Source organism: Leptonotus elevatus, chromosome 14 (genome assembly GCF_054856555.1).
Source record: "Leptonotus elevatus isolate MCC_2025b chromosome 14, RoL_Lele_1.0, whole genome shotgun sequence".
Taxonomy (NCBI): domain Eukaryota; kingdom Metazoa; phylum Chordata; class Actinopteri; order Syngnathiformes; family Syngnathidae; genus Leptonotus; species Leptonotus elevatus.
Genome location: NC_141252.1, coordinates 4,784,809 through 4,807,597, shown reverse-complemented (window position 1 = coordinate 4,807,597; position 22,789 = coordinate 4,784,809). Strand labels below are relative to the sequence as shown.

At 42.9% G+C, this 22,789-nt stretch overlaps 3 protein-coding genes across 18 annotated transcripts in view; 1 reads left to right on the top strand and 2 right to left on the bottom strand.

Moving 5' to 3' along the window:
* Nucleotides 1–4,818: 4,818 nt before the first annotated feature.
* On the bottom strand, nt 4,819–12,003 carry trmt61a (tRNA methyltransferase 61A). Its single transcript, XM_086094758.1, has 4 exons — nt 11,870–12,003; nt 10,320–10,664; nt 8,624–8,890; nt 4,819–5,244 (listed from the first exon to the last, which is right to left on the bottom strand). The coding sequence occupies exons 2-4, from the start codon at nt 10,648–10,650 to the stop codon at nt 4,955–4,957; spliced, it is 888 nt and encodes a 295-aa protein (XP_085950884.1). The 5' UTR covers nt 10,651–10,664; nt 11,870–12,003; the 3' UTR covers nt 4,819–4,954.
* Nucleotides 12,004–12,571: 568 nt separating this feature from the next.
* Nucleotides 12,572–16,840, top strand: ckba (creatine kinase, brain a). Its single transcript, XM_086094757.1, has 8 exons — nt 12,572–12,729; nt 13,997–14,198; nt 14,282–14,436; nt 14,525–14,657; nt 15,099–15,270; nt 15,356–15,479; nt 15,642–15,831; nt 16,526–16,840. The coding sequence occupies exons 2-8, from the start codon at nt 14,006–14,008 to the stop codon at nt 16,702–16,704; spliced, it is 1,146 nt and encodes a 381-aa protein (XP_085950883.1). The 5' UTR covers nt 12,572–12,729; nt 13,997–14,005; the 3' UTR covers nt 16,705–16,840.
* A 1,060-nt stretch (nt 16,841–17,900) lies between these two features.
* The window catches only part of mark3a (MAP/microtubule affinity-regulating kinase 3a), a 31,186-nt gene continuing 26,297 nt past the window's right edge, over nt 17,901–22,789 (bottom strand). For 8 of the 16 annotated variants that reach the window (XM_086094739.1, XM_086094749.1, XM_086094740.1 and 5 more), the window contains 3 exons: nt 22,366–22,392; nt 21,482–21,526; nt 17,901–18,621 (listed from right to left, as the gene is read on the bottom strand). In XM_086094739.1, the coding sequence (XP_085950865.1) occupies nt 18,264–18,621; nt 21,482–21,526; nt 22,366–22,392 (430 nt within the window). In that variant the 3' untranslated portion in view covers nt 17,901–18,263. The remainder of the gene's footprint in view (nt 18,622–21,481; nt 21,527–22,365; nt 22,393–22,789) is intronic. The other 8 variants (XM_086094748.1, XM_086094754.1, XM_086094755.1 and 5 more) reach the window with 3 other exon arrangements.

Here is a 22,789-nt window from a genome sequence, read left to right as displayed (position 1 = left end):
TGCTTGCAACAAAAGTACAAAAGATATTTTTTTCAAAGTTAGCAAGTGTAAAGAAATGAAATCTTACAGTTAGAAAATGTAAAAATAAAAAATGTTCATGCAAGATTGACACAAAACTGCTGCAATTTTAAGAAAGGTTAAAACTATGTTAAGAAACATAAAAAAGTTCAATTTAAAAAAATTAAAAATAATAATAATAATCCCATTGTATTTCATGTAGTGCTGTCAAAGCTAAAGTGCTAATTAATTAATCACCAAAAAGTATTGCATTAATCATTTATTAACGCAGATTAATTGCACAATGAATTCGTTTTTTTTACTGTTATGAGACAACAAAAATTAATTCAACGGTAAGAAAAATGTTTTGAAAAAAGGCAACCTTAAGACACGCCCCTCTTTTAGCACGCGCAAATAATCTTTTCAACGTTGGCCAGTTTTTGTAAGACACAGCTGCATGCGTGCATTCTGCATTCCAAAATGTTTTCCCTTCTCTCCCCGCGTGCTCATCTTGTTGACGGACATTTGTCCTCGCTCAACTTTGACCCCGGACTCCACTTGCTTGCCGTCGCGTCTCCAAAAAGGCGCTACAAAAGTTCATGAGACGACGATTGCGAACGCGTCGTTCGCTCATCAATATATCAAAATCAATATTTGATTTCGCGGACCTTGGATCGTTCTGCAAAACGGGACTCGGGACAGGAGTGATCTGCACGCAGCCGAAGATTGAGGCCAGCGAGTACGTCCGCACTTTCTTACGCTCCGCTTGACGCTCGCAAAGTTACGTCATCTCGCTGAGTGCAGAACACGCGCGCGCGCACACACGCCGAGTTTGACGACAAGTCGTATGGCGACATAACGTCGTCAAACGTTTCCGTCATATGAGAATGAAGACAAATTTGCTCAAGTTAAATTTCATATCAGAAGTCTGAAATTAACAAAGTTGTATTTTTTTTTTTAAGTCGCAATCCTGCAAAAATGCTTAATGAAAGAAAAAGAGCATTTTTGAGCATGAATTGTTCTCGAAGGAAAATAATGCAAGTCAGCGTTTGATTGTGTGAAGCAGCAGCAGCGGCTGCTGACACTGATGGGCTGCGTTGACTGCGTTGCCACGGCAACGGCGGGCAACGGCCCTTTCCACCCTCCGCTGCCTTCTTTTGCACCCGATGATTTGTGCCGAGTGCATTTTGTTTCAACTCGTGTCAGACTTCGGGTTACGACAAAATCACATCCATTTTTGAAAGGTTAAAATATTATAGACAAAAACAGTTAAGACAAGATTTGGAAAAATGTCATTCTTGCCACAGCACGACTCCACTAGAAAAAGGCGACTTAAAAACTCTCAAAAATAGAATTCTTGCAATATTGCCATTTTTTTAACGTGCAACTACTTTTAAAAAAAATACGTTTTTGGGACGTCTGCATTGAATTTGATCCCCAAAACATAAAACTGTTTTTAAAAAAATGGACAAGTGTTTTTACTATCAATAACAATTTAATAATCTCATTATTATTAATTTAGAGTAGCTACACTTTATTAATACTAAATACATAAACCTAAGGCTTTATTAGACGAATGAATATGTATCATATGAGGTTTATTTGCTAGCTTTGTGTTAAAAGTATCGAAAAAAAAAAAGGAAATGGGAATTTGTTATGTAAAAAAAACCATGACATCAATGTTAAGTTAGGCTCGACATATTTGTGCAGCGTGTCTGACAATTGCTATCAGGGATGAAGAATAGCATCGGGAAGTGTGCTCAGCAGGGAGTGTTCAAGTTGACCTTTGCCCTCGATAACAATAAAAGTCACAACAATACGAGCGCAGACGTGACGAGCCGCACACGCATGACCCGAGTGCACTTCCTCATGTCGAAACCACGCAGACGATCCACTTCCTACCTCAAAGAGGACTTGTTGTGTTTCGTTTGCCAGATTATTAGGAACACCTCGGAGGTTGCTCATATCGTTCGTGCGTGTTTGACATTCCTCCCCACTCAAGGTCATCTGAAGGTTACCAAACTCTATAAACATGCCGAAGGTGCGTCCTGCAGGGGTGGTTGCCTGTGTCTCGGGATGATGACATCATCGCTGTGTTATCTTATCGCACGTGGTCCCGCGGGTTAAAAATAAAGCAGGAAAAAAAAAGTGACATTGAGATTATTCGGGATTTGGGGATTAAAGAGTTAAAAGTCAAGCGACCCTTATGTGCGGCATCCCGTGACGTAACCACTTCAGTGCCATTTTTTTTTTTAGGCACACCCGCTCATTTATTGTTATATACATTCGAAGGTCTAGAATAACATAAATATTAGCCAGCCGTATAAAAACTATTTAAGGAAAATGTTTTACTCCTGCCATACGTTTAAAATGTCCTATGCCATATTTTGAGAAGCTTGCCACACATCCGCGTTTCGTTTTGCTTGTTTTATGCAAAATGACTTCAACAATTACGCTACATAGCTAACAAAATTGTAACTTGTTAAAAAATATATACTTTGTCAAGTGTTCCTTAGTTGTATTAGTAAAAAAAATAATTAGAAAGGCGTTCCTTCATAATAATTAGTCAACCAAACAAAATACAAAAACGCTAGCAAAATGCTAACACACAAAGTGAATCACCAAAGACGGGCTAACGGAAACTAGCATAGCGCTCACCCTTCAAATCACTTCGACGTTAACACACGGCAGAGCATCAAGGAAAGATGAAATATTGTACGTTCAACCAAAGCAAAAAGTGCAACATCAACTCTGCCCAGTAGGCGACCTTCTTCTTCCTGCTAATGAATTCTCTTCCAATATAGCTCAGTGCTGCCAAGCATGTTGTGGCGCAAGGTGGTACTACACCAACTCGTTTTCCTGTCCAAAACAATCTTTTGAAAAAGATGCTAACGAGCCACCACAACAACGTAAAGTTGCAAAAATGAGAAATAGATTGTTGGTTATTAATGCACTGCTTTTTTAGTTACTATTTTCCTCCATTTTACCCCAAGAGCCTGGCCCACAATTTAGAGGGACTCGTCCATGAATCCCTTTTGAATAAAGACAGCAAACTGAACCAACATCAGTCAAAGTATTATCGGCAGAACAACGTGTTCCGCCGGTTTGGTCAGGACTCGGGTCCAGCCGGGCCGGAGTCTGAAATGCCAGGGCTGATTTTTCTGTGCCGGTCCAGCCCTGCTAGCAGGTTAGCGGGCGTCCCTAATGAAATGTCCCGTGTGTGTGAGAGAGACTGCGACGGGAGGCGGGGACGTTTGCGGGCGAGAGAGTCAAGCCGCTTAACGGCCCAGGATCAGCAGCTCACAAGTACTATTTACAGGAAGCGTCCGTCCAGGAGGATTTGAAAAGCTCCGGAGAAGCGAACGCGCTTTGTGGCGTTTTAGCTCCTTCTTTGTGATGATGTCATGCCATGACGCCTGAATTGATATATTGATATATATGGAAAGCTCTCATCGTGGACTTTAATGGGGTTTCCGGCGAGTGATTTAAAAAAAATAAAATAAAATCTTGTTACTCTTTTGTTGTTAAAAAAAATATATTTTGGAAATGACTTCATCATATCGACAACATAATTACAGATCTCGAAAGCCCTCATCGTGGCCTTGAATTTGATGTGCTTTGTTTTAATGACATTTTTTACCTCGATTTTGGTGACCTTATCTCGATCTCCTTAAAGTTAAGGTGAATCGGCACCAAAAACCATTTAGACGAGTGGCTAGCCACCTTCAACATGTCCACCAAATTTGAAGACGATTGGAGGAAACTTGCAGGAAATGGAATGACTTTCATATTTTGCATGTTTGACATTGAGGCGACCTTGACCGTCAGCCACGTCCTTGAAATCTTGACCATCATTCCAAAGCCGAGAAGCCAAAGAATCCATGCAGTCAATATCAGGTGGTTTTAAGTTGATGTGCGATTATAAATAAATGAGGAAAACGGGAAGTAGAATCAGGAAGTGGCCTCGTTCTTCCTCTTTTCCACAAATAATCACAATAAAGATTCCGAGTAGCGCGTCTGGAGCGTGTGATCTCAACACGGCGCACGTTCCTCGATTTAACCTGCGCTCGTGAGTAAGCCGAGGATTAGCGTCGGCGTCTCGCGGTCGAGGCAGACAGGCCGCCCCGACCGGCGAGGTCGCGTCGTGCTTCCCGGCAAAGACGCCGTCAAACAAGCGAGAAAGGAACGTCGCCATCCGACGAGTGGCTGCTAGCGTTTAGCTTCCTTTTTAGGAAACGGCGACAGACGCTTGGAAACGCTCGTCATCGGAACCAGCTGCCGATAAATCACCACACATTTAAACATTGGGTTACTGGGATAGTTTCAAACCGTCAAAATGTAGCAAAAATGTTTCCAAATGTGGTATATCTTGGAAGATTGAACTTTTAAATAGCCAATCATCTCGCAACATTCAACTTAGTGTGATATAAATTACATAAAAAATGTGAAGCATTTCCATTTTAAAATTTTGTTTTCCTTTTTTTTTATAGCAAATATTTATAATATTGAACTTGACTTTTCATTTGTTTTAACAACTTTAAATAAAAAAAAATAATAATAGTTAAATAATAATAATTAATTAATTAATAAATAATAACATATTAATAAATAATAAAGTAATAATATTTATTACTTTATTATAATAAATGAATAACAAAGTAATAAAAATGTATACTATTAATAATGAAAATCATAAAATTATAAAATTAAATAATAAAGATTTATTTTGAATTGGAAAAAAAATGGATGTATCCCCAAATGTTCTAATGTGTGCTGATTTTCATTCATTATTACAGTACAATGAAGACGATACGTTTTTTCTCCTATGTTTGCTGTTTATTCAAGTAAATTAGACAAATGTATATTTAAAAAAAAGTTGTGATTAACCACATAAGCTTGATGCAAGCAAACAAGTATTTATAAAAAAACAAAAACGAAAATTATGTCATAGGAATGATCAAACCGTCCGTGTTCTGGGTTTGGTGGCGAATGTAAGGTACCCGGTGTGAGCGGCCATCTCGCGGGGGGGCGTGGTGGTCTTCAAGGTGACCGCAGGAAGGGGAGGGGCTTCCGGGCCGAACGCAGCGTCGGGCCCGAAGTGGGCCAGCGGCATGGAGACGGTGCGAACCTCGTGAACCCTCAGCACCACCTCCAAGGTGTTGATCTCCTCAAAGTTGCTAGCCAACAGAGCCTCGCACGTCTTTTGCACTTGCTCCATACACGGCGAGAACGAACACACGCGACCTCCTGCCGGGAAAACGCACAACACATGGACCGTGGTCAAAATGGCGGACGCCATCAGGAACATGAAATTAATTTTCAACAATAATCAGAATTTGGCCGGAGTTAAAATGGAGGAGAAAGTTAGCATATTAAGCTAATAGAGTGAGAGAAACACTGCCTATACAATAAACCCGCTTTCATCACAGGTTCTAAATTCTCATTTCCGCTATTTCACAGATTTGTTTGTAGTTTTCTAATGATTTCATTCTACCCGTTTATCGGCTGTAATTCCACGGATGGCAACACACTATTGTTGAAAACAGGAAGTATTTTGCTGAAGATGACTGAATGTGAAATCCTCTTCCATCCTGCTTTTTACGCCTACAGACATCTTTGGCGATGACTGTTGATAAATATTCTGAGATGGGTTCGGGTCGTTAATTTGGGGGGGAAAAAGGGTACATTGGAACACGGTTCCACTTTTTTCAAATGTGTTAATGACAGTGGACCCTCACACAGAGCACCTGCAGATTCGCAGATTCGTGTTTTTCTCGACTCATTTTTTTATATTTTGTGGATATTTTTTTCCCTCTATCTACCGCTTTTGCGGGGAAAAAAATTGAATGTTCACCGGCAGTTTTTTGTAGATTTTTTTTTTTCAGGAGGTGACTGTACTTTGCGTGTTAAAGACCTTAAAAAATGCTGCAAAAACATACTTGGGGAGTATTGAAATAAGGCACTGTTGACGGCTGCCATCCGTGGGGTATCGGGGCCAGAGTGTCCTGTCAATAGTGAAAATCTGCCCATTGACACCCATTGAAATACATCAAGTTTTTTTTTTTATAAACCCCCCCAAAAAACTTCAAAAAAATCATAATAAACCTTCAGTATACGTTTTGACGATGAAAATGTGTGAGAAAAAAAATAATACCTTTTGTTCTTAAATCTTAAAAAATGTGTGGAAAAACAATATGGGTGTCGATTGTATTTCCATATTGTGCATTTGGTAACGAGTGGTCAGGAACATGACTAGAAAATGTACGTGGATTTATTGCATTTCTCATCACGGCGGCAGCTAACACGGTAGCGACATTTATTTCATGCCTCGGCGGCAGCGAACTTGCAACTGCTTCCTGCAGTCGCATTAGTGGCAGGAGGCAGCGAAACGGCCACGTCGGAGCTTCCTTTGGCGAGCAGTGCTGCGTTTCTCCTTGGGAGAGGTCCAGATAGCCAGGGAGCGAATAGGGTGAGGCGGCCATAAAGTGGACGGTCTCCGTGGCAACCGGGGGCAGCAAACAGGGAGGGGTGGGGGGAATGATTAAACAAGTTCAACCGGCAAACAATCGACAGAACACCACACGCATTGTTGAACTCTTATTTGTTTAATGCACTTGGGTAATGGAATGGGGTGGGGGGGTTATAGTGGGAGGATTGCAAAATGGGGAGGGGGGGCGGTGTTGTCGGGGGGTTGGGAAGTCAAGGACCTGATGGAGAGCAGCTTTATTCTAAACAAGGAAGTCGGGCGGCTCGCCAAAAACACGCCAAGAATTACAAGCGAGAGGAAAGAATGAGAGTGACGAGAGAACAACTTTTATGCAACAGCAGTCAATTAATTAAAGCATTCCATTTAAAAACAAATTGAACATTTTCACCAATAGAAGTGAAGAATGAAAATGTTGCTTTGGTTTGTTGTTGTGAATTTGGAACGCTGGTGAAAATCCCGCTTGAGGAGGACGAGAACGTCGTCGTCGCGCTGCATGGCCCTCTATGGACATGCAACACTTGGGGATACGTGCGTGCGTGCGCGAACGTGCGTGCGCGAACGTGCGTGCGCGAACGTGAAACAACACGTCCATAAAAGGGAGTTTGAGTGGAGAGCATCGTGTCCACTGCGTTTGCTCTCATCTTCATGTTGATGTTGTGCTCAACGAATTTGGAAAAGCGTCTTAAATGGTCACTTGGTTGAAGATCAAATCACACCGTAGAAAACTAAATCAATTGAAAGTGTTATCGTTATGATAACGACGCATCGTAGATTCGTCGGCTGTCTTCAGTGTTAGCAAAAGCACGTACGCTAGTTTTGTTTACGATTAAAATGTCTTTTTGAAGTCATAGCAAGCGATATGGCGACATCACGATACCGAAATTGCCACAATATCGTCGTCGTCGTGCCGCGATGTTAAAAGCAGCGCATCTGGTAAAAAGGTGAGCTTGTATTCCATTTGTGTAGTTCCAGCGCCCTCTGGTGGTTAGTTAGTGCAGTTTAATTCTAATAAGCCTGTTTCGGCCACTGCGGTGATCCTCTCTCATATGAATCAGTCATACCAGCAAATATATTCCCCAAATTTTTTGAGAGTTTGTTTCAATCTCGCCCACAATATCGTGATCATTATCGTACCGTGTTTGGACATCATCACATCGCGATTTGGTTGACGACTAAATTGTCTTCAGTGACGTAAATGTTAGCTTAGCTAGCAATGAAATTACCTTTTGCATTCGATTTAAATCAATTGATTCCCATGTTAACAAAAATGTTTTTGTTTAATCAAAAACGATAAAATTTGTTTTCAATGTTGTGAAAAAGTCAAACTCTTCATCTGTCGGAATGAAAAGGCAGCAACAGAAAAGTCTCCGATGTTGAACGAAAACATACTGACGCATCGCACGTAAAAGCAAACGTTGCTTTCGCCAGTTTTCATGAAAATTGTCTTTGATGATAAACAAAAAAACCCACAGCAAAGCCTTGTTAGTGTTCAAGTAGCACTAAGGAACTTCTCAACCTTAATAAAATATTTTCATAACTCTTCTGATGAAAACATTGACTTAAAACTCGTTGAATTGTACCTTTGCCATGGCCTGAGGGGGTCTGTGTCATTGTGGAGGAGGACGGTAGGAACACTGTCGCACAAAAAACTACAAATGTGCCGACTGCTTTATGGCATACGTCACTTGCACTTTTCCCCATTCGTTATAAAGTCAGAAGTCAATTTGAATATTGTGAGCTCAAAAACGACGCAATGCGCTTGTCCTCGTGGGAAATGTGGTCTTCCTTCAGGCATAACATGACCACTTTTGTCCATATGGCGCCGCCATAATCAACATAAACAGAAAGCTAACTCTTATATATCATGTTCACAAAAACAAGTAAATTAGTTCCATCAATGGCTAAATTGTATTGACAAACGCGTACGTTATGTTAGACTAAATTGCCCAAAATGCATTTGTTTGTCTCATTGGCAGCCTTAAAGTCAACGCTAACTTCTTTAGCATCTTCTTGTTAACCCGACCTTCCTATGACCTCAGCGGGTTCCTCTCACACATTCACCTGACCTCCGACCGAGAGCTAAGACAGCAGCAACCGTTGCTCGGCGACATTTCTCGGGCGACGCGTCCGTTAGCTTACCGTGTGATTTGAGCGCGGCCTTGGCGTGCGGCACGGCCTCCCAGGGACTGGGGATGTCCAGTAAGACGGCGTCGGCCACGCCCGTCACCCCGAAGCCGTCCTTGCAGACGTCGGCGTTGGTGACGGTGACCAGGTGGTCCACGCGGTGCTCCGCAAACTCCTCCTTGGCTATTTGGGCGCGCTGTTGGTGGAACTCCACCGTGTGCAGGTGGCCCGTCGGTGCGATGCTGCGCAAAATGGCGTGAGAAAGAGAGCCGCTGCCCGTGCCTGGAAAGCAATAAAAATAAGTTTTTGTTTTTACATTTATTAAACATTATAAACATTTATTTAAAAAAAAAAAATACAAGTTTATTTCATCCCATGACTGACTGGATGCTGGGCGGATTTCTGGGAATTTTCAAAATCGCAAACTTTCCAAGGAAATTAACCAATAATCAACTAAGTTGAAAGTTGGCACAACAAATGTGTAAAAATTGGTCAGTTTCGCGTCTTTTTCAACATTTGGATGAGCAACCGTTTCTGCCACTGCGGCTTATCGAAGTAAGCTTGGGTCTCAATTTTTTTTTATGCAATAAATATATATATTTTTTAAAGAAATCCAGTTTAACGCAACTTTGGGATAAGTCAAGGTACCACTGCACACATCGCAATTCATATAAACTAGCGCCATGACGTCAAACTAATGAGTTAAAGGGCAAAAGCTTGCGGTTGCCATGGAGACCAGCAAAGTCACCGGGGAAGCTTGCAAGTGGATCTTATTGTTGACCCCCCCCCCCACCAACCACAAATACAAGAACTCAATCAGCTGGGGGGGAGGGGCTGTCTGTTTCCACGGCAACCCGCCTCAAGGTGACTCTCCCAACTGATAGCGAGGCCACAAAGCAGGAAGTAACATTTACACGTTTGTTTCCGGTTCCGCCGTCAATTCATCAGCAAGCAACCAACTAAAATGATTTGAGCTGAGTGACCGGCGGTGTCCGTCCGCACGAGACATGACGAAGCACCGCTACGAAATGCTCGCGGCGTTCCCATTCCCCGCCGCTGCCGTCGGGCCGGGATAGGCAAGCATGATGGAAGTACACGAGTGGGGAAGAGGCCGGAGCAAGAAGAAATGCAACACTTACGAGAAAATAGCAACACAAATGCTCACATTCCGTTCTTGAAAGACTTGAATTCGTCAAGATTTTTGGTCACATTTATGAAAAAGCAAACTTGGCTTAGTTAAAAACAATATTTCTTATTTTTACCAAAAGCAGTACGAAAGGCGATTGCAACATGTCGCCTGTGCAGCTAAACAAAAAACATTAGTATAAACTATTTTATATATATTTTTATTGTATCTGAAATATCCTCTAAATTAATTTTTTTTTTATTTAGATACAAAATCAACAATTAAGCATTAAAAAAATGACAGAGTACAATTTTAAGTTGTCAGAAAAAGTTGAAAAAACTACAGTATCCAAAAATGTCCAAAAAGAAGAGCAAGAGCGGAAAATGACCATTAAATGGCCACGATATTGCCGAAAATGTTGCCAATTGAATAAAAAATGAAGAAACAAAAAACGTCAAAAAGTAACCGTAAAATGCTCCAAACCAGAAAAAGAAAGGCAGAAAATGAGCATGAAATGTCTTTGGAATTGCCACGCAAGTCAGAACGCACGTGCAGTAGTTGAAAACGCCAAATGGCGGTTCTCACCCGACTCGCAGACGACGGATCCCGGCTTGAGCTCCAGCATGAGCGTGATGGTGGCGATGTCGGTGGTGTAGAGGATCTGCGTGCGGTGCGGCAGCGTGACGGTCCACAGCTCGGGCGTGGGGTGCAGCACGTGCACCCAGCCGCCTTTGCTGCACGTCACCTTGGCGCCGTAGCGCTTTCCGATCAGGTCGGCCGAGTGGCGAATGGCGCCGTAGCGCGTCTGCGTTTGGGCGCCGTGCCGCACCTTCACCGGCATCATGGACTCGTGGCCCAGGTACACGATGGCCACGTCGCCCTCGCGGATCTCGTCCGAGTACTCCACAAAACTCATGACACTCGAAAAAGCTGCCAGAAAGGAACAGTAGGTCAACTTTCGCCCGTTGAGATGTTGACAAAAACAGAAATTGGAGCAATTTGTCTTCGTTGACATCAACCCATACATCCGCCTCATCAAACAAGTGTTTGACATTTACAAAAAAAAGCACATTTAGGTGCTTTAAAGACACTCTGTTCTTTGATATTTGCTAAAAAAAAAATATGCACGTTACGTTGATGAAAAGCCTCTAAATTGTCATTCACATGAAAGTTAAATTATTGCCAAATAAATTGTCTTCCATGTTCATGGCAACATGGGCATTCAATGAATGGCGGATGACCTTTTTAACACGCCGTTACGCATGTTGAAGATGTTTAGGTTTGTTAGAGTCAAATGCTATTTGTTGTTTGCAAAACCACAGCTGCTGGGTTCATAGATCTGATGGTTATGGAAAACATTTACATGGTTATTGACAAGTGTGTGCTATTAATGAAAAGGTGGCCTCCGATTGAACAGAGTCTAAAACTCCCAAGTTTTTAATAAACCCGTTGTGCATGTTGACGTTTACAAAAACACAGAAAATCCTACTGTGGTGACCCAAATTTAAATACAATTACCATATGTGACCAAACTTGAGACTAAATGGACTCATTTTACACATTCAAATGAATCCAAACCCCCCAAATCCGTGCCACAACCCCCCCAAAAATTATAGTTATCATTTAAAGTGCAAAATTAACGAGTGTACTTTTTTTCATGACAACTTTGCACCAAGAAGGCCAAACAGGCGAAATGACGTCACCTATGTGATAAGGTAAATTATTAGGGTAGGTGATGCGTGCTATCTTGACGTGCCCTTGGGCAAAACTGATAAGATTACACTGCTTTTCACTCAAACGTGCACACATTACAGGCAGCAATACAACACTTATAGAAAACTATTTGTCACGAAACACATTTCAAGCCAACTTTAGCTCTTTAAATGAATGAAACGTGTAAGCCAAGTCGACTAGCATTACCGTAACTCGACACAATAAACACAATTGGGCGCGTTTGGAAATAAACATAATTCAGTGATAACAATTAAAAAAATAAAATAACGAAAAGAGAGTTTATGGGACAGAAAAGTTCCGAAGTGAAAGTTAGACTTCCGTGCTAACCACATTTAGCTTGACTGGCTAACGCACTGCAGAGATGGAAAATAAAAACAATCAACTTTCAGGACTGGACTTACCAAGTCAACAGCGGTGCTTGTTTAGTAACTCGCAAAGAGTGCTACAAATGTTTTTTCCGTCACTATTACAATGAAGAAATGTAGCCGTGGGTAGCCACACGTGCCGGTGAGCTCACAGGAAGTTGGGCGAAATTAACCGGAAGTGGATGCGTTTCGTAGATCAATATACTTCTTGGAGTTGGCATGATATGCTAAAAGTGTTAGTACACGTGATTTTTCGATCTACGTTTTCAAAAAGAAAGTGCAAAAGGATTTATAGATTTTTTAAAGTGGATTTAGAGATGGAGTTAATCTATTTTCTTTCTTTCTTTTTGGCTTACCACGTCAAAAACGAACAAAAATATAAACTTTTAGCGAACACTTGACAGCACGCTGACATTTTTTACATCTTAAATAATAGTACATTTTAATATTTGTGAAGCCATTCTGGGTTGTTTTGTGTGAAGTACAAATTAATCTTTATTCGTGACGTTCCATCATCCATCTCCTGACCCAAAATATATTTTATGAATTTATTTAAAACAATCACTTCCGTGATTGGAAAAATAAATTCCACCTGTCGCGGTATTTTATGACTCCAAATGTGCAGGATAGTGCATTAAAAACAGGCGAGGAGGAGGCGTCCAATCAACGTCGCGAACGATATGAATGATGCGAACGTCGTCCAATGGGCGTCGAGCAGGGGGGTCTATAAATGATGAGGTCAGCTGGCGTCGCTCCGCGGACGCTGAGGAGAAAGAGGGCAGCTCGTTGTTGGACACCACAGTGCGTCTTTGGGCTCTTTTTCAAGAAAAATAGGGATCTTCGTATCCGTCCCGGCTAGTAGTTGTAGTAAACAGCCGCACATCCTCAAACAAAAGGTAAGAAGTTGGATTTTTACACATGCACGTGCAAGAACAATTCCTGAAATGAGGGCATTTAATGATGGAATGATGCGTGTTGGCCCTGGTACGCTTATTATCGGACACACAATGACTTTCATTGATTGACAGCACAGCACAGGCCCACGCCTCCAAGACAAATTGCATTCTGGGATCCTCCATTTCTGCCAGGAATGCTGATTATTGCTCATTCGTGAGTCGTACACGGTATAGCATCGTTTACACGAATCTCGTGAATGGTCCTAAATCTAAAAAGGAAACAAAACGGCTGAAAGAGCTGATTGGGCCCGATATGCACAACAGAGAAAACATTAAAGTGGAATGCTGAATATCATTGTGGCCTACTAAATAAAATAAAAAATATAACGTTTGCAAATTGTAATGCAAGAACAACAAATACAGTTGCTTAGATATACAAAAAATGACAGATTTTACAAATATAACTGAATAAAGGTCCCAGAAACAAGATGGCATAAATGGTTAAAAATAAGGTTGACTAACTTGTATATAAAAATAAGTGCTTTAGTGTAAAAATAAATAAAATTAAAACGTGTGTGTATATTTTTCTGCAGGAAAAACTCTCCTGCAATAGTTGCTGTTTTAATGCTTGAGGTACCTGAAACAAGGTGAAATGGTAGAGTAAATAATACTTAAAGTCGAATAATTCTCTTACAAAAATAAACAAATATGCTTGCGTAAAAAAAAAAATATACCCACTTCGTTTTTTTTCTTTCTTTCACGGCACAGCGAACATCAGTTAAAGCTCACGTTTGCCTCTTTTTTATTTATTTATTTATTTAAAGTACCTGACAAGATGACAGTTTTTGTTTTTTAAGTTGAAAATGTAATCTTAAAACTACAATAACGGCACGTTAAGTTTATCTCCTGCTTTGTTTGTCAGGCCAAAGCAATGTTTTTTTCTCCTTTTGGTGCCATCTAATGGCTTCGTGGTGTCAATGATGTATATTGAAATGAGTGGAGTTGCGCTTTGCTGCCATCCTGTGGCATCGATAGGGACTTACAAATATTTTGGTGCGCGGTGGGGCATCTTGTACTTTTACTGTTCAAGCCAAGGTTGACTGTTGTGGCGCTCGCTCGGCGCGTATAATGCTTTCAATGTCTCTAGGGGAGCCTCTAGTGGTCGCAAGGTGCTAAGCAGGCGCTTAGCCGGCCTTGCCTTGAGGTGGACGGGTCCAATTGATCAATTTATAAATGCTTGTGTTCCGTTTGCCGCCGTCGGCGTCAGGACGCCGCCATGCCGTTCGGCAACACGCACAATGAGATGAAGCTGCGCTACACGTCGGGGCAGGAGTTCCCCGACCTGAGCCAGCACAACAACCACATGGCCAAGGTGCTGACGGCCGACATGTACGACAAACTGCGCGCCAGGAAGACGCCCAGCGGCTTTACGCTCGATGACGTCATCCAGACCGGCGTCGATAACCCCGGTGAGGACGAGCAGTTTTTCAATTTTTTTCTTTGCGTGCGTGTAGTTTTGTGTAAAGTGTGTGTTTGTCGTGCATGTGCTCAGGTCACCCGTTCATCATGACGGTGGGCTGCGTGGCGGGCGACGAGGAAACGTACGAGGTGTTTAAGGAGCTCCTGGACCCCGTCATCCAGGACCGCCACGGGGGCTACAAACCTTCCGACAAGCACAAGACCGACATCAACGCCGACCACCTCCAGGTAGCCGCCATTTTGAGACCACTTTAAGTCACATGATGGCCCAGGGGACAGGTTTACGTAACGTTTTTATTTATTTTTTGGCGGTGAGGGTGGAGACGACCTGGACCCCGACTATGTGCTGAGCTCTCGCGTGCGAACGGGCCGCAGCATCCGCGGATTCTGCCTGCCGCCGCACTGCAGCCGCGGTGAACGCCGAGCGGTCGAGGAGCTCTCCAACCAAGGTAAAACGGAGCAGTTGATGGAGTTTGGCCAACTCTTTAGCAGGGTAACAAGATGGCGACCATATGTCACGCTGTGATTGGTCAACTGCTGGTCACATGACCAACGGGCGCCATCTTGTTACCCTGCTTGAAACCGACAGGCCAAACTCTCTATATGGCTCTGAAGTACAAAACGTGCGACCTCTGGTGGCGGCAGGTGGCACGACACCCGTCTAGCCTTTTCAGTTGCTGCCTTTTTATTGTCAATTTAGTCAAACAATCCTTGACTTTAAATTGGATCTTCTTAAAAATGAGATTAAGATTACATCTGAAGAAGCATAAATACTGTAGTGTAATTGATTGGTTTCTCTCTGGAATCTCATTTTTGTGATTTAACTTGGACAAGAAGAGTATGTCAGGTTCCACGTGTCCCACCTGTGGTGACAAGTCTTCATCCCGCAGCTCTGGCGTCCCTGAGCGGCGACCTGAAGGGGAAGTACTACGCCCTGAAGAACATGACGGACGACGAGCAGCAGCAGCTGATCGACGACCACTTCCTGTTCGACAAGCCCGTCTCTCCGCTGCTGCTGGCGTCCGGGATGGCTCGCGACTGGCCCGACGCCAGGGGCATCTGGTGAGGCGAACACCCCCCCCCCCCCCCACCGCCCTCTTCCCCAAAGTTGCTCTTCTCACGTGACCTTGTGATGATTGCATTGAAGGCACAACGACAACAAGACTTTCCTGGTGTGGGTGAACGAGGAAGACCACCTGAGGGTCATCTCCATGCAGAAGGGGGGCAACATGAAGGAGGTCTTCCAACGATTCTGCACCGGACTCACAAAGGTCAACACCGCAACTTTCGGACTATTAAATGCCTCGACAACTGAAGCATTTTTTACAAAGACGTTTATGACAAATGTTTACCAAAAATGACGGTTTCCTAAAAGGCAACATTTTGCTGCCATCCAATTAGTTGAATTTGCGTTCTTGTGGCCTGCGCTCCAGATCGAGAGTTTGTTCAAGGACCGCGGCCACGCCTTCATGTGGAACGAGCACCTGGGCTACGTCCTGACGTGCCCGTCCAACTTGGGGACGGGCCTGCGTGCCGGCGTCCACGTCAAGCTGCCAAACATGAGCAAGCACGCAAAGTTTGAGGACGTCCTCAAGCGCCTCCGACTGCAGAAGAGAGGAACCGGTGGGTTGCCTATCCTTTCTTGCTGCTTTCAATTGGCAAAGGAAAAGGCCATGCTGCATTCAAGGAACGTGGGAATTTTGAGTTATTCAACTTGCTTGTCCCAGAGATGACTGTAAAGAACCAAGTTGGCTGGCTCATTCTAACTTGATACAGTTGGTCCTTACCAACGCTGTCCTCCTGTGTTCCAGCGCACTTTTCTTGGTCAGGGTGGTCACATTTCCTGTATTCCATGAATGCAGCATTATCAAAAAAAGGGAGAACCACAACTTTTTTTTCCCAAGTGAAAATGGAAAATTATTTTAATTGATGGCTTGGCCCAAATTAAATTTAAAATCGCGTTTTCAAGTTAATTGGTTTTTATTTTTTAAATGTATAAATTGACCTTTTTTCTAGATTTTAAAACAAATACCAAATTAGCCACTCATTTTGAAATTTAAAAAAATGAATAAATGGATTATCCAGTCAATGCATTCTTTAAAATTTAACGTTTTTTTAATTACATTTTTTTTAAACAAAAAATTGCTTCCATTTTAAAATGTTGGCCTCAGAACAAAAATATAACATTTTAAAACCAGCTGATAGGACTAAATAAGATTTAAAAAGTTGAAAATGAAAGTTTGTTTGTTTGCTGATGTGAACGGGTGCTAGGTGGCGCTCACCTTGAGTTAAATGTCCACGTTGGTGACACGTGCAGGTGGCGTGGACACGGCGGCGGTGGGCGGAGTCTTTGATCTCTCCAACGCCGACCGTTTGGGTTTCTCTGAGGTGGAGCTGGTCCAGATGGTGGTGGACGGCGTCAGGCTGCTGGTGGACATGGAGAAGAAGCTGGAGAAAGGCCAGCCCATCGACGACCTTGTGCCCGCACAAAAGTAACAATGGCGACGACGTGGGAACCTTCCGTAATCTTGGCCCGCCTTCCTTCGACTGTCCCAGAATGCACTCTGCTCGTCGCTCTGCCCCTGATGTGTGTATTTAAGATGGATCTGAAATAAAATGCTCCTGAAGAGAACTTGTCTGGGCTCGTATTGTTAAATGCACCATAAGGACAAAAGTATTGGGACACGCCTCCCAATTAATCACAGGTTGCCATTTTTTATTTTTGCTAGCATCCCAATACTTTTGCTCAAATCATTTTCTTCACTTCTCATGTACTTTTATTTGACCACTTTACACTACCTGTAGGATTTTGGCCAAACAACTTTTGGGGGGTAATTGGTGTCTTTGTCTGAGCACCACATTCTCTTTCCCAGAGGTGTCCCAATACTTTTGTTAATTTTTTTTCAGGAATACCAAGCTCCACATTTCCAAACACTTGAATTTTTTTAAAACTTTGTCCCAAGAGCCACATTGTCTTTTTTTTACTTGTAAAATATGTCCCAATACTTTTTTTTTTAAATTCCAGTCTACATTTTCATTTATAAACAGCCAAATACTTTCTGTCCAGCCACATTTCACTTCCTGTAGGTGTCCCAATACTTTTGCCCAACATCCACACTTTTAGTTTTCATTTGCTGCAAGTGTCCCAATACTTATTCACGTCCAGCTAATTTTGTCCGTTCTTCAGTAATGTCCCAACATTTGTCTGAGGTCCACTTTTCTCTTCCGGCTGGCGTTTCACTATTTTTGCACACATTGTCATCTTATTCGAAAAGTGTAGAAAAAAAAAATAGTACCGCTCCAAGAATATTTGGACTCGTCCCGAGAAGTGGACAAAAGTATTAGGACACTTCTCAAAATGTGTAACTTGAGCAAAAGTATTGAGATATTTCCGCAACCTAGGAAAATGTGGATAAACGGTGCTAATTTGAAGCCGCAAATTAGCAACAGGAAGTGAACAAAAGTGTTGGAGCATGTGCCAAAATGTGAGCAAAAGTAATGGGACACCTCAGCCAAGTAGGAAAACGTGCCATCAAATTTGACGTTGCAGAAATGAAGAGCTTGTGTTCAAGTTGCCACTTTTAATGGAGTCGGGGTCATGTGACCCTTACGAACGCTCGTGCTGCTCGCCACCATTTCTACTTTGTCTTCTTCACTTGTCCAACCCAATTACAAAAAGAAAACAAACAGAGTATTTGCAATGTGAGATATTATTTACACGGAAAACAACAAAGGAAAAAGCTACGTGGTGGTTTTAATCTTATTGAGGAAATGGGGAAAAAAGAAGAAAATAAATAAGACTAGAAATTCTTCTTCTTTTGCGTCCACATTCACAGCAGGACACAAATCAACTCTCCACAATGTCGCCCCCGTGTGGCCGGAACGAGCGATTAGTCAGCGGTTGAGAGATTATTGGCCAAAAAAAAAAAGGAAATTAGGGTATACGATTTGCCAAAGGATAACAGACTCTCCGGTCTTTTTGCTTCTTATAAAAGGAGACATTTGGAAAGTTGCTACGTGGATGATTGTACAGCTTGGATGGCGCTGGCGGCGCCTCATAGCTTCAACTCGTTGGCCACCTTGGAGGCAATGTTCTTGAAGGCCATGGACGAGCCCGATATCCTCTTGAAGCGCACGCCGTTGAGGGAGAGGCGCGGCAGCTTGCACACCTCCATCTCCCACTGAACCAGGTTCTCGGCGCGCCCGTCGCCGTGCACGCACAGCAGCAGGAAGCTCTCCTGCTGCTCGTAGTCGCAGTTGTTGGCGTCCAGCACCTTGCGGATCTCCCGCATGATGTCGGACGGCTCCATGGAGCTGGTGGTCCGCATGCTCCACGTGAAGCGCAGCGAGCGCGGCTTGCCGTCTTTGCCGCCGTCCTTGCCATCGCCCTTGGCCTCTCCGGGCACGTGGCGGCTGCGGAGACACGCGGCGCCGTCACGTCACGTCAGACATCGCGGGCGCGCGCGCGCACACACACACACACACACACACACACACACACACACACACACACACACACACACACACACACACACACACACACACACACACACACACACACACACACACACACACACACACACACACACACACACACACACACACACACACACACACACACACACACACACACACACACACAAACAAAAAAGGGGGCTGGGGGTATTGGAACTGTGGCCGCGCTTTAGATGAAACGTGCGCACAAAATGCTCATTTGTGGAAAAGAAATCCTGATGTGTGCACAAAAATTGGAATGAGTTGCCACAAAATACGACATTGCGACCATGAAATGCTCAAAATTCGGATTTATGGACAAAAACAAAATATATCATCAAATTATCACAAATTTTTAATCTGCGGCCACAAAATGCTCAAATGTGGCAATGAAATCCTGATATGTGCCCAAAAATTGCAATTAGTAGCCACAAAATCACAGCAAGGAAATGCGCATTTGCGACCATGAAATTCTGATGCATGAAAAAAAAAAAAATCATCAAATTATCACAAAATGGTCACTTGTGGCTACAAAATTTCATCCGCGGCCACAAAATGCTCAAATGTGGTCACAAAATGTTAATATGTGACCACAGAATGTGCCCACCAAATCCCAATATTTGCCCACAAATTCGAATTAGTAGCCACAATACAAAACATTGCAAGCACAAAATGCTGATCTATGGAAATAAAATGCTGATAAATTCACCAAATTACCACTAAATGGTCATTTGTGGCTCCACAATATGGAATTGTAGCCAAATTGTAATTGTTGGCCACAAAATGCAAAATTTCCGTCAGAAATGACAAATCTATGGCTATGAATACTAATTTGCGACCACAAAATGCTCATTTGTGTCTACAAAATTGTCATCTGTGGCCACGAAATCCAAACTCATGGGCAGAAAATTCATGATCACAAAACGTGGATTCGTGTCCAAGAATATTTTGTGGCCACAAAACTGTGACTGCAAAATGTCAACGAGCGGCCATGAAATTGTCCCAGCCGGACGAGCGGAGGTTGTTTTGCTTTTTGTATAATGACAAGAACGAAAGCAAATTAAATCATCTGGAAAAATTCATCATCATAAGATGGACCATGCTGCAGCAGGCGTGAAAAGGGGGGTTGTTTGTTTGTAAAGAGGCGTTCGTGCGTTTCAAGGTCAACATGCAGAAAGAGCAAACAAAAGCAAAAAAAACACAATAACAAAAAAGAGCATGACGGCATCGACAACGTGCAGCCAACAAGACGAACCAGCCGCATTCACAAAATCTAGCGGCCCCCCAAAAAAAGACAAAGATATGGAGACGGAGCGGTATGGACGGCGTAGCCCCTTTCATGCTGTCTTTATGCAAAAGTGGCACATCCGGGACGGAACTGGCGAGCTGGCATTTATTCAACTGTTGTCTAACAGCGATAAATCGCTTTCAACAACCGGGCGGTGTCGGGTGCTACATTTCACACAGCTGTCCCGGCTTTCACACGGCCGCCACGCCACCTGTTACGCTCTCAGAAGCTGGACATTTTGCGGCTCAACTCCAACATCCCATTCTACATGTTAATACATGACACGTGGGGAAGGGGGTAAATATCGGTTTTGATGCGCAGCGTGAAAGGGGCCAACGTTGGCTTCCGAGGACATTTCCCAGGCAGGTATTTGAGTATGTCACAGCATTGGCTGCAGCAATCGGATATGTTTACAATTGATGATCCCATCGACGAATCGAATTTATGAAACATCAACATGTGCACGTGAGGCACAGCTATTATGGCTGTCCACCACCTGGGGTCGCCATTTTCACGTACCACGCTGTGGCCGAGTGCGTATGTGACTTTAAAAGGTGGCGCCTGGCCTGGTGAGTGCCGTGGGTGTCAGAATGAAAGCGTTGGCCTCGTGTCCATTCTTAACCCCGAGTGGCGCCATTCAAACTGTCCAACGAGCAGCGGTAGGCTACATGCAAGTAGCTAAAATCAACACCTATCGTCATTTCAAGTAGGGACCGACTGATTAATCTGTTGGTTGGTTTTAATCAGCTGTTGTCAGCCCTTTTGAAAATAATCATATTGTTCAATATAATTTTTTTAAATGACATCAGCTGATTAATCGGTTATCGCAATTTTTCTCCTGGCTTTCTTGCACGCTTTGACTTTTTTGCAATTTAATTATTTTTTTAATCGTTGTTACACACTGTTGCGTTAATATTTTACTTTTCAACCGGTACGATAAACCAACCATTTACAAAATGCCGATGTCGATAACCGATAAGTAAGGCAATAATTGTTTGCAAAATGTACTTTAATACAAATATACTTTTAAGTCCTACTTTATTATCCGGTTTATCGGTATGACGTCAAATTAGCTGATAATTGCCGATAATTATCAGCCACCGATATTATTGTGCATCCCTAATTTGAACTCAGCCGGGGTCTGTGTATAAAACGGTTAGGAGCGATGCCCCAATTTTACGGAAACTGTGTGAAAGGTACAACAAAATGAAATCGTTCTACAAATTTCCCAACTTGTGACAAAGGCAAGATGGCGGCTGTGTGAAAACAGAAGCAGTGACTGAAGTATCACAACCAAAATTCATTTCTCCTTCCTGGTTGTGTTGATCAATTGTCCACCATTTGCTGTGATTTGCCCCTTTCACACACACTGAACGCAAAGCTGTGATCCCAGCGCCACCGTTCCACTCCCGAAAAGCCACTTTTTTTTTTTTTGCGCGAAAGGGGCCGGCAAGTGCCACCGGATGTTTTACGGTCGTCGGGTAAGCTCACCTTGAGCCCTCGAGTCTCCCGTTTCTCTCAAACTCTGTGGAGACTCTGAGGGACGCGTGAAAAGACGAGAAAGAAGAAGACAAAAACAAGAAGAGGATGTGGATCGCGTTCAAACAACGCAAGAAGACAAAAAATACAAAAAAAAAACCGCAAAAACTCCATTGCATCATTCCCCCTTATTTTTGTCACGATAAACACCGAGCGCTTCTTTGATGCCGTCTGTGAGCACACGCGCGCCATCTTGTGGCTCCAAAGTGTCAAACGGAGACGATGACGCCCAAATCCTGTCATATTTCTTGCAGCTTTTCGGACATTTATTTGGCTCTGGTTCATTGATTTATTGTAAATTTAAAAATGAGTGAATAGTCAATTTTACAATACATTTAATGTTCTATTTTAAGTGCTTTATGTGTCCCAAAGACAATTTTATACGTTTTTTTTTAATGCTAGAGCGCAATATCAATATAAGAATAAAAATCTTGACGTACCTTAGCTATATTTTAATGCTAATTGCTGCTTTTTTTCCTGATGAAAGAAGAGACTTTCATCTTTCTTTTGTTTTGATAGCAATAGAACCCATTATTCTGTGGGCCTTGCAAAACCCAGCCGGGAGCGAATGGGGGTTGCTTCAGGGAAAACGGCTGCGAGTGAATGAGTTAGTTATAATTAAAAACAAGTGTGTAGTATTTATTGGAATTCTTTGCACTGGATGATATTTTGAATAACATTTATTTCATTATTTGATGAGGTCGTCATACGTTTTGTGGCGTTCCTTTCAAGACGGCAAATTAGTGAATGCTAATGTGTGTGTTTGTTGTGCAGCCGAGCGGCGTGTTAGTGGCGTGCCAGCGGGGATGCGACAGCGCAGGCAGTACTGATCCTACCTTTTGGTAAACCTGAACGACATGTTTCTACAACACACAACAAGGGACACAGTGTCAAAACGAGGTCCCGGCAGCAGGAGGACGACGACGACGGCAAGAAAGCGGGGACGGACGGCGACAGCGGGAAACGCGCATCATGGGCGACCAGCGAGTAACAACCATCACAAATGAATACGGCTGACCTGCCTGCTGCTTCGGAAGACATTTTCGCTCATCTGCATGTTGCACGCTGACTTTTGTGTCCATCTTTCAAATATTTCTTCGAAGCAAACGTCTTTAAGGATAAAATTATCTTTGCAATGTGCGCCCACGAGTCCGCACTGCGCTTGTGGAATAGAATTAAGCAGAAAAAAACAAAACCTATTTCATCAACCCTAACCCGTTCAAACATGGAATTTATCTCGTTAAAATGTAAGAATTTGAA